This window comes from Stegostoma tigrinum, chromosome 8, assembly GCF_030684315.1.
Source record: "Stegostoma tigrinum isolate sSteTig4 chromosome 8, sSteTig4.hap1, whole genome shotgun sequence".
Classification (NCBI taxonomy): domain Eukaryota; kingdom Metazoa; phylum Chordata; class Chondrichthyes; order Orectolobiformes; family Stegostomatidae; genus Stegostoma; species Stegostoma tigrinum.
The window spans coordinates 74,720,673-74,732,839 of NC_081361.1; the positions used below are offsets into that span (position 1 = coordinate 74,720,673).

Genomic DNA, 12,167 nt, shown 5'->3' on the forward strand with positions numbered 1-12,167 from the left:
CACATATATATTTCACACCATAGTTTCAAGTGTCAGCTGTGCAGTTTGCAAATATGAACAGCGAGATTTCTTCGTTCAATGTTGGTTATGAACAAACGGCACGTATTGGTCTCTTGCTGATCTTAACCTCTTGTACGCAATAAACAATGTAGTCGGTTCAAATGTAACATGATTTTCTTTATTGATCCTGATTTATAGCATTTTTGGAATCACAAGTTAAGACAACGCATAAATATTTAATACAAATGATAAGCAAAATCTGTTCCAAATGCTGCACTTTGGACACATGCTTTTTTTTAACAAATGATGTCCTACAGTGCGGCCTTTAATAAATTATATTATCACAAGCGGTCACATTAGCGTCTCATTTAACAATGATGAAACTGTTTGCACAGCATCATGCACTACCAGACTCACACTTCTGTCAGGGAGGGTGAGGAGCATGTGCTCCAATGGAACACTCGCGCGCCCGGTGGCCTGATCCACCACTGCCTCCCATTGGACAAAGCCCGCGACTGTGGACGCAGATCGGCGTCCGATTGGCTCTCAGGGTCGCAAGGACACCGTGGCGGGGGTTCATCTGGTCCTCGCTGGGTGAGAGAGCGCGGATTGGTTGGATGTCGGGGGCGGAGGGCGGAGCCAGAGTGCGGGCGTTGGAATGCGGGGAAAGGAATCAGCCAATGATGGACGGGGTCGGCGACAGATGGGCGGTGTTTGCTGGAACGGGGCGGGGTTAGCGGGAATGGGGCGGATTTAGCAGCCAGGGGGAGGTTGTTGCGCGCGGTTGCTCGTGCTGTCAGTGGCGATCGGCACGGGCTGTTTATCGATGGAGTCGGTTATTTACTTGGCCGTGCTGGCGGCCCTGCTCTTGGTCTGGATCCGCACCAAAGGCGTAGAGTACATCATCATCCATCACCGCTGGGTGTTCGTTTGTCTTTTCTTGTTGCCCCTCTCCGTGGTTTTCGATGTTTACTATTATCTCCGGGCTTGGCTGGTCTTCAAGCTGTGCAGTGCACCCAAACAACACGACCAGCGGGTGAAGGACATCCAGAGGCAGGTGAGGGTCAGTCTCTATGAAGCAGGGTGTCATTTGTACTGTGCAAACCCATCCAGTGCCAAGAGTGTAAACAATCTAGGAGTGATCACCTCTGGTAGACCCTTACGTACCATCCTGTATACACATGCAGGGCGCTGCACCTCCATTGTCAACACCATCACCCAGTTTCCACTACTCCCATTACCTAGTGAACCCGAATCTATTGTGCCCCATCTCCATAAACCACCACCCCTGGGTGCTGTCACCACTAGAATTCCTCCCGCAGAAGTGTTGCTTCAAACTGGGAATCTTTCTGCTTCTCAGTAACTTCCTACCTAGGACGCTGCATGTAAACTGCATCCTGACTTGGGGACCTATCTTGGGGTTGGCTAATCTCTGTTTAAATGTTTAAACCCATACATGATATACTAATCACACTCAACAGACTGGCACTTTGAGTCTCCCCTCAACATGGAATGTAATATCCTGTTTGTAACCCATTATTAAATCATGCTCAGTACAACTGGAGAAATCAGATCATCCAGGACCAAGAATCTCCAAACCCTGTAGAGCATGTATTTGTATGAATAAACCTATTTAGGATCTGGTGAAGGTCAGCACTGTCGAATGGATTATAACACATTGCTGGAGACAAATGATGGTCTGCCTATGGTAGACAAAGATACATGACTAATGAATAAAATGTTCTGAATACTGCCTGAAGTAAAATGAAGTTTCCTGTCCTTACAGTACATGCTGTATAATGACTTTATCAGCATCCTCTGTTTGCTTACCAAGCTGTGGTTTACCAATGAAAATTAATGGCCACAAAAATGATTTCCCTTGGCCCACTAAATGTCTCATCCTTGCAATTCTCATATCAAAATCAATAATTACAGGACAGCATGTGTTGCATGTAGTTGGTGGTATAACAGACAGTTTAACCACTTTATCAACTACAAAATTCCTAGTGTAAGACAGCTTCTGAAAACAACATTTGGCATGTGCAACAGCTAGTTAAGTATAGAGTTAATTTTGAGAAGATGTCAATTGTGTCTTCATTGGGAGTAGAGTGTTAAGTGGATCACATTTGCACTCAATTTATTTCTTAAGCCTGGCCTTGTGATTGTTTCATTTCTCTCGATATAAAGGTCAGAGATGAGAGAGAGGAAAAAACAGATTTGGTACCTCTCCATCCCCAGAATTTTCAGGGTTTCCAGGATGAAGGATGTTGGAGTTGGCTTTGTGCTTGACATGCCAATGAAATAGGGTGGCATGGTGGCTCACTCGTTAGCACTGCTGCCTCACAGTTCTAGGGACCCAGGTTCACTTCCATCTTTGGGCACCTGTCTGTGTGGAGTTTACGCACTCTCCCCATGTCTGTGTGGGTTTCCTCCAGGTGCTCTGGTTTCCTCCCACAGTCCAAAGATATGCAGGCTAGGTGGATTGGCCATGCTAAGTTGCCTGGAGTGTTCAGGGATGTGTAGGTGGGTGGGATGCTTTTGAGGTGTGGAATTGTTGGGCTGAAGGTCCTGTCCCACACTGTAGGGATTCTATGATCTAGATAGGTGGGGCATTTTAGTGAAACATCTTCCAAAAGTACTTTGTATTAAGAATCGATTACCATAATTAGATTACGTCAAGAGAACTGTTTGAATTAATACTTTTCACAGTCTGTTTTCCATCATTCAATGCAGAAATGGTGTGGTTTTTTTCCTGCCATATATAATTTGCAAATCCCATTCTGTTTCCTGAAGGGATCAGGGAAGGCCTCTTGGTTCTGAATAGTGTCATGGCAGCTAGCTGCATGTTGGATACTGATGTCAGTGTCTTCTGATCAGTGTCATACACATATCTGGACATTGGCAAGTGAAATTCCTTATTTTGGGCTAGCTGAGTGGGGCCAGTGGATTTCCTACAGCTAATGTGTGTAGTATGTATTTACCATACTTTGGATCCTGGGAAGTATGCAACCCCTCTATACAACTGAATGGTTCAGTCTGTCTCTGCTTGTTTTGTTTCCATTGATTATGATTTGGTTAGCTCTCATATAGAGTGTTGATGACTGTATTGATTGGAGCCGGTTGGACCTTGTTGACTTTGAGATCCTTGAATGGTTCAGGTTAACAATTCCAATCAGAAAGCCCTCGCTGACTACTACAAACAGGGGATTTAGAATCTACTCAGTTCAGGGGACTGACCAAGGTCTTTTAGGTGTAATGACTCCTTTCCTTTCCTTGTCAGATGACCTTGACGGCAAGTCTTAAATGTGGCAGTTTGCAGAGTTACACTGTTGTCTCTTGGTAAAGTGCACTTTTTGTATGTCAGGCTCCTCTGCTGTGGCCCATGCTGTCTGTATATTCTGTTTAGGAGGAGGGGGAGATAGTTAGTTATTTTCTGGGTAACATCCTTCACCTAAGATGGTAACTGATTCTTTGCTCCACTTCTACTCTGCAACAGTGACAGAGCGATATTGACACAGTAGTATCTGCCAGAGATGTCATTACTGCAGATACAGAGAAGGAAAGGTTTCTAAATATTTGAGTGGGTTGATAATGTCAAAGAGTATGAATCTTTGTTAAAATAATTCTTTTCAAATTGATTAGCATTCCCAAACTGCAGAAGTAATTATACAAGGTTGCTAGCCTCTGCCATTCCTGAACTCCTCACTTTAGCCTTTACCACTGAAGCTGAGTAGCTGTTGCACTTCATTTATTTACTTCTAACCTGAAGTGTATTAGCTGTAAAAACTCAGGAGAAATACACCTGCCTTTGTCACTGATATGCATAAATACAGCCAGTGGATTTAGTGAACAGATTGCAGAACTTAAAAAAAAAACTCTAAGCTGTGTTAGCAGCAAAAACAACTTTTCCACAAAATCAGTTACTTAAAGTTAATCTTTGAACCAAAGTCACTCATCCCCCAATCCCACCCAGCCAGCCAGCCAATCCCAACAAAGAGAGATAATAGGAACTGCAGATGCTGGAGAATCCAAGATAACAAAGTGTGGATAATAAAATGTGAGGCTGGATGAACACAGCAGGCCTGCTGTGTTCATCCAGCCTCACATTTTATTATCTTGGAATTCTCCAGCATCTGCAGTTCCCATTATCTCTAACAAAGTGTGGAGCTGGATGAACACAGCAGGTCAGTCAGCATCTTAGGAGAGGCCTAGGCGTGAAACATCAGCTTTTGTGCTCCTAAGATGCTGCTTGGCCTGCTGTGTTCATCCAGCTCCACACTTTGTTAATCCCAACAAAGAAGAGTTGTGTCTGTCTGCTTCTAGATCTAATCTGTAAGGTTTAATTGCCACTATGTTGGGCTAGAAAAGTGAAAGTTAACTAATTCTCTGGAGCACAAATGGACTCAATTAACAATCTTTCAAGTTTAAAAACACACAATCTTACAAATATGCAGGAAATTGTATAGCGTTAATTCTTCAACATTGTTTTTAAATGCTGCTTGTGATTTTTGTTGAAAACCTGTTCGTCTTTATGGTTTGTTTTTCTCTTACTTTGTTGAGCAAAATAACCATTTATATATGACAATCGTTTGTGTCCTTTACCCAGCCCCAAATCCAGGCTCTGTCATGACGTGGGCTGATTTCAGCACAGCCAACCCATATTCATTTACATATTTATCATGCTGTCTCTCTCTCTCTCTCTCTCTCTCTCTCTCTCTCTCTCTCTCTCTCTCTCTCTTCCCCACACCCGGCCACTCCCACCAAACCCGTGCTCTATCTCCTCTTATCTGCTCACTCCTTCACCACCCTTCTCCCCCACCCCCTGTCTTCAGCATATGTACCACTTTTCCTAGCTATTATCAGTTCTAAGCAAGGGTCACTGTACATAATAACATTAACACTGCTTTCTCTCTACATATACTGTCAGACCTGCTGAGTTCCAGCAATTTTCTTTTCCTTTCAAAGAACACATTGTTCTTTGTTTTATTATATAAGTAAGCTTGATTTTGGTCAAGTTAATAATGGCCTAATGGCCCTAATTTCAGTAAAATATTATCCTTCATTTGCTGTTTATGCTTTTAACTGAGCTTTTACTCATAAATGTTTGATTGAGGCACAGAAGTATTGACATTTAAGCATGAGAGCCTGCAAAAGATATTTGATTTGCATGTGTACAGGTTTATATAATACTGTAGGTGTACATTAGAACTATAATGTAATATTTTAAATTCCAAAGGTTTTTTGCTCAGCAAATACAGACAACTGAAAGGTGATTTGTCTGTATGAAATGTGGCTGCTTGAAAGCAAAATCTCAAGTTACAAATTATAACTGACACACAGTCTGGTAAATTACATGTTTTTTTTCATGTTCATCTGTTTAGTGAAATCTCCCAGCAGTTGTGGAGAAAGAAAAAATCACTTGTAGATCTACACTGAGCTGAATTGCTACTGATGTTTTGACCTTAGGCTTCATATGTAGACGTATTGAATACAAAAGCAGAGAGATTATACTGACATTTAATTAGGCTGAAAAACAAAAAATGCTGGAAATGTTCAGCAGGCCTAGCAGCATCTCTGGAGAGAAGTCAGAGTTAATGTTTTAGGTCAAGTGACACTTCCTCAGGGGTTCTGAGGAGGGCTCACTTAACCTGAAATGTTAATTCTGACTTCTCTCCACAGATGCTACCAGACCAGCTAAGCTTTTCCAGCAATTTCTATTTTTGTTTCTGATTTACAGCATCTGCCATTTTTTCAGTTTTTGTTTAATAAGGCTTGGTTAACTGACAACTAGAGTATAGCGACCTGTTTTGATTCCACACTTTATGAAGGATGCATGGTTCCTTGAGAAGGTGCAAGGACATTTTCAAGAGTGATTGCAGGGTTGAGGAAATTTTAGTCATAAGATTAGGCTGGAAAATCTGGTGGTATTCTCCTTGGACCAAAAGAGCTTGAGGGGAGGTTTGTTAGAGATGTACAGGGTTTTAGTAGGTTTAAAGAAGGAAAACTTTCTATTCAATGGTGGTCTGAGGAAGAGGTGCACAGATTAATTGTCTTAGGCAAGAAATACAAGGGGAGTATGAGGAAGATCTTTTATGCAGTGAATAGCAACAACTTATTGCTGAGGTTGGTGTTGGCAACAGAGTTGATTGATGTTCAAAATTAAATTGTGTGGGTAGTTAATGAAGTGAAACTTCTAGAATTACAAGAATGGAGTTGGGAAATGGGCCCAATTGGGTTTGTTTAGAGAGTCAAAATGGACTTCCTGTCTGCCATAGAGAATTTTGGACTATTTTACCCAACAGGCTGGACTGTTTTCAGGACTTTTACTTAATTCTCATTCCTGTAACTAGAGTTTGCTGATTACTCAAGCTTACATGCTGACCACACTAATAAGTTTTGTTATATTTGGATTTATACCTGCATCTCTGAATTCTATTACACACCTTAATGGCCTTCATCCTGCACTCTAATTTACCTTTGAATTGGACAGTCAAACCAGCTTCTTGTACATATTGGCATTCCTACAGTTCAAGATTACAATATTAATCTTATTGCAGCCTCTTCAATAGAGTTCTGAGGAAGGGTCACCGGATCAGAAACGTTAACACTGTTTGTCTCTTCGCAGACGCAGCCAGCCCTGCTGAGCTTTTCCAGCAACTTTGTTCTTGCTGTTGAATAGGGCCCGAGCTATCTGCTTGCTGCGTAGCTTGACAGTGCGATAAGATGTATCAAAATTGATGGGATGTGCATTCAGAATCACAGAGCCACATCTTTATATTTTGTGAGTTTTGTAGTTAAAGTACACATCAACATGAAATACGGTGGCAATAGACTCAAATCTACATGATCTTACCAAAATTAAGTAGTTATAAATGTCAGGGAAAACAAATAGTTAGCAGTGATTGTAATCTAAAATTCGAGGCAATTCTGCGTCCAAGTAGAGTTCAGGTTTTAATGGTAGTTTATCATCATACTTCTTAGGTTGTGAGATTTTGATTTTGGAAATACTTCAGGCCATGTATGGAAGTTAATAGAAAATTTGATATCATTTTCCAAAATAATTTAGGAAAATCTCAAAGAAAAAGTTTATCCCCATTTAGTTTGGTGTCTAGATTATCTTCTGGACTGGTACCTAACTCCACACTTGAAATTAAAAGAGATATTTAAAAGTTTTGGCCATTTTGCAGCCTGGTTATAGTAATTGGGCACATTTTTTCTGGATATGTGGAGTTTAGAGATGAAAAAGCTGATGCTGAAGCTATGTGATGAGAATGTCTGGAATTAAAACAGTCAGTCAATGTTTACATCAACAAAATAAAGAATCTGGAATTTTATATGCTACTTGGGGTAGCTTTTACAATTTTGCTTTTTTAGAACAAAAATTTATTCTGCCTTTTGCTGCTTTCCCTTTCTTCGCAAAGTATTGATTAGCTAAAGTGAAAAGAGCCATTTAGCCATTGCTTGTAGCAGATACACTCCTTGAGCTCACTGCTTGGGGGGAGCCTGAATCCTATTGGGTTGTTTGCAAAACAGTTCAAAACCAAACTTAAAAAGATAACTGAAGAGGTTCAAGCTAATCTCCAGCTTCTCTAAGTTGCAGTGCCAGTCAACAAATTTGTTACATACCAACTTTATGAACTTCTTTAAACCTCTCAAAGTCTATGAATCAATAGGGTAAAGGTTTGCACTGTAGATATCTGGGACAAGTAAATATTAATGTATTGTAATAGACAGTGGTAACCCATGGCACAATAATACAGATTTGGGGTAATCAGAAAATTTGAGCATTCTATTTGGCATCTAAATGTGAAAGTATAGGATGTAAGGTGAGGAAGGACTTTTCAACTGTTCATATTTGAGAAGCTTTGAATGACAGCAATGGGCTCCTTTATACAGGAGTTTGTCTTGCTCACACTAAAATTTTATATTTACCTGAGTTACCTGTGTTCAATGCAGTTTATATCTGTTTTTAAGTTGGAAGAGTCTGGTGGCACAGAGGATAATGTCCCTGGCTCTGAGTCAGAGGCTGTAGTTTGAAGTCCCATTTTAGGACTTGTTGGCCAAGGACGTGTATTCTTAACAGAATCAGACCAATCTGCAAGTTCTTCCAATGTTCCTGCTCTCGCCACCTGCCATCAGTGATATTCCTAGATCATAAGAAATAGGAACAGGAGGTTCCTCAAAGCTGCTTTGCCATTGTATGGGATAATGGCTGATCTGACATCCCTCACATTTGCTTTCCTGCCCTTTCCCCATAAGCCTTCATTCCTCTACTCATCTAGCATCTAACTATCTCAAATATAAATTAACTTATGTTTAATATACACGAGTGTTCTGAAATAAATAGGGAGAGAGGGGTAAGTGGATTGAAGATGGATAGAGGTGAAGATAGGTGGAGAGGAACCAGACAAGTTAAGAGGCGGAGATGGAGCCAGTAAAGCTGAATATAGGTGGGGAGGTAGGGAGGAGATAGGTCAGTCCAGGAAGGATGGACAGGTCAAGGGGGCGGGATGAGGTTAGTAGGTAGGAAATGGGGGTGTGGCTTGAGGTGGGAGGAGGGGATAGGTGAGGGGAAGAAATGGTTAGGGAGGCAGAGACGAGCTGGATTGGTTTTGGGAGTCGGTAGGGGGAGGGGAAATTTTGAAGCTTGTGAAATCCACATTGATACCATTTGGCTGCAGGGTTCCCAAAAGAAATATGACATAGTGTTCCTGCAACCTTCGGGTGGCACCGTTGTGGCACTGCAGGAGGCCCAGGATGGACAGAATCCCCCTTGTCCTCACATACCACCCCACCAACCTCTGGATCCAATGCATCATCCTCCAACACTTCCGCCATCTGCAATCTGACTCCACCACCAAAGATATTTTTCCCTCCCCTCCCTTGTCTGCTTTCCATAGGGACCACTCTCTCCATGACTCCCTTGTCCACTCCACACTCCCCTCCAGCCCCACCACACCCGGCACATTTCCCTGCAACTGCAGGAAGTGCTACACCTTGCCCCCACACCACCTCCCTCACCCCCATCCCAGGCCCCAAGAAGACTTTCCACATCAAGCAGAGGTTGACCTGCACATCTGCTAATGTGTTATACTGCATCCGCTATACCCTTTATGGCCTCCTCTACATCGTGGAAACCAAGTGGAGGCTTGAGGACTACTTTGCAAAACACCTGAGCTCGGTTCGCAATAAACAACTGCACCTCCCAGTCGCGAACCACTTCAACTCCCCCTCCCATTCCTCGGACGACATGTCCATCCTGGGCCTCCTGCAGTGCCACAACAATACCACCCGAAGGTTGCAAGAACAGCAACTCATTCCTCTTGGGAACCCTGCAGCCCAATGGTATCAATGTAGATTTCACAAGCTTCAAAATCTACCCCCCCACCCCCCACTGGATCCCAAAACCAGCCCAGCTCATCCTTGCCTTCCTAATCTGTCCCTCCTCTCACCTATCCCCACCTCCCACCTCAAGCCGCATCGCCATTTCCTTCCTACTAACCTCATCCCACCCCCTTGACCTGTCCATCCTCCCTGGACTGACCTATCTCCTCCCTATGTCCCCACCTACACTCTCCGTTACTGGCTGCATCCCCACCTCTTTAACTTGTCTGTCTCCTCTCCACCTATCTTCTCCTCTATCCATCTTCGATCAGCGTCCCCCTCTCTCCCCATTTAGTTCAGAATCCTCTTTCCCTCCCCAATTTCTGATGAAGGGTCTAGGCCTCAGCTTTCCTGCTCCTAAGATGCTGCTTGGCCTGCTGTGCTCCTGTCAGGGATCAGTCTAGTGAACGTTCTCTGAACAGCCTGAACACTTTTGGTCATCCATATGATGGAAAGAACATTGAATCCTGTACCATCATTATTATAGTTTCTGACTACAACAAGCTTGTAAAAGTGCATATTTTCATAGCATCATGGTCTCCTTGGGGAAAATTCCGTGGATGGCAAGTGTGGATCAGGGTTAGTGCCAATAGCACAATGACTTATAGTTGTTCCAGCTGGGATGGATTTGGGCCCTTCCTGTGGTAGAAGGACCTGACTTTGGACAGTGATGAGAAATGCAGTGGTTTTTACTTTGTTCCTTTGTAAAAATTTTGGTATCAAACACTTCCTTGTAATGATGGGCGGTGGAGAAATTTTGTTGGAATGCCGTTTGCCACCAGCCTCGTGCTCTTGTCTGGGATTGGCGAAGAGGACCTTTATACAAATGCCTTTTCATGGTTCGCTTGGAGAACTGACATTATGATAGTGTAAATACCACCTCTACATTGCTAGTGTCCAGATACTGTTGTGGGCTGCCTTGGGCTTTCTTAGTAGTTGTAAATGAAATTGAAGACTGTGGATTTGTCAATAAACAGCTCACTTGTGACCTTAATGATGGAAGGAAGTTCAATAGCACGGCAACTAAAAATAATTGCCCTAAGGACAGCTTTATAAGGAGCCCTTGTAGTGATGTTCAGGAGCTATAACAATTGACCACTGCCAACCACAGCTATCAGTATTTGTGATGACCACTGTCTAATTTTTACTTTTAATGTCCATTTATAATCAGTTTTGCTAGAACCTCCTAGATGTATTTAGGAAATAGTAAATGTTCTAAATGTGATTTTGTAAGCTCACTAACTGACTTTTTTCAGGTGAATTATTGGTTTGGCTGTCTGGAATGCAATGTTGCTTTTGTTTTTCTATGATTCATTCATATTTTTAACAAAATCTCTTGAATGGCTTAGGCGTATTGAATCTAATTTCAAGTGTTTTCTTGGCAATATATGACTACAATGTAAATTTGATGAAAAATTTTTGACAAATATGTTTAAAATCATTTTGACCTCCAGCAATTTATTTGTAACAAGTTAGTCATAACTGATTCTGATGTTCAGTACTGATTTAGCAATTTTGATCTCAAGATAATCATCTGAGTCTTTAAAAGAACTCCAATGCAAGGAATTCAGCCATAAGCTTCAGATTATAAACTGTGTTTGCGTTTAAGCATAAGTGATGGACATAATGTAGATTTTCAGCAAATGTAGAATACTGAGCATATTCTAATGAGCAGAAGTTAAAATAATAATTTGATAGCGATGGGTCCTATTTCTGTTATGAGTTAAGCTTGACTTGTTACTGTTGAATTGAAGACTGCAATATACTAACATAGTTCTGTCTCTTTAAATAGGTACGCAAATGGAAAAATGAAGGAAATAGAACGTACATGTGTACTGGTCGGCCAGGTTGGCTGACTGTATCGCTTCGGGTTGGCAAATATAAGAAGACACACAAAAATATCATGATCAACTTGATGGATATTCTGGAGGTGGACACTGAGCAACAGGTAGCTTGACCTTGTAACAATGAAACAAAATGTAAAAACCTATACTTATCAAGCCTTTTTCAGTTAGACTAGTTTACTTAAATTGGTTTTAAAGTCCATAGTAGTAGTGCTACTATGATTCAATCACCAACAGTCTTGCCTGTTTTTTAAATTTTTAAAACTGAGTAAAACACATCCTCTCTGGCCATTTGTTGTTTGCATGCTTAGCAAATTTTAGCTGCATGTACCCTTGTGTTTTGTCACTTGACTATTTTCTGGGCAGCTTGATCATAAGTAAACCACCTTATCTTGTTTTGCTTGGGGAAAGAATATGAATTGGCAAGCATTAACTATTAAAGTACCATTATGTAAGATAAAGGTCTGTATGAAATGGCCTTAGCTTTTTTTCAGCCCAACATTTCTAATTGGAACTAAATTACAATGGAGAAATGTAGGGTAGAAGCTGCCATTTTTCCTAACTGACCAACAGAAAATTGAGGTTAACTGTTGGTAGACAGCAGTTTCAAATGGCATTAACAAAAATGTGCAAGTATCATTTGAGGATTTTGAGGGGAAATGAGAGAAGTATAGGCATTCCAATTTCCTTACACAGTCCAAAGATGTGCTGGTTAGGTGATTGGACTTGCTAAATTGCCCATAGTGTTCGGGGATGTGCAGATTAGGTGGGTTACAGGGAAAAGGGGTAGGGGGATGGGTCTGGGTAGGATGCCGTTTACAGGGTCGGTGTGGACTTGTTGAGCTGAAGGGCTGATTTCCAAACTGTGGGGATTCTATAATTCATGAAGTGTTGGTTTTCACAGTAAAGATGAAGTGGCATTGAAAATATTATAAAAAC

At 41.7% G+C, this 12,167-nt stretch overlaps 1 protein-coding gene across 2 annotated transcripts in view; it reads left to right on the plus strand.

The window, feature by feature from the left end:
• Nucleotides 1-751: 751 nt before the first annotated feature.
• The window catches only part of dhcr24 (24-dehydrocholesterol reductase), a 43,683-nt gene continuing 32,267 nt past the window's right edge, over nt 752-12,167 (plus strand). For both annotated transcript variants that reach the window (XM_048539511.2, XM_048539512.2), the window contains exons 1-2: nt 752-1,057; nt 11,177-11,332. In XM_048539511.2, the coding sequence (XP_048395468.1) occupies nt 827-1,057; nt 11,177-11,332 (387 nt within the window). In that variant the 5' untranslated portion in view covers nt 752-826. The remainder of the gene's footprint in view (nt 1,058-11,176; nt 11,333-12,167) is intronic.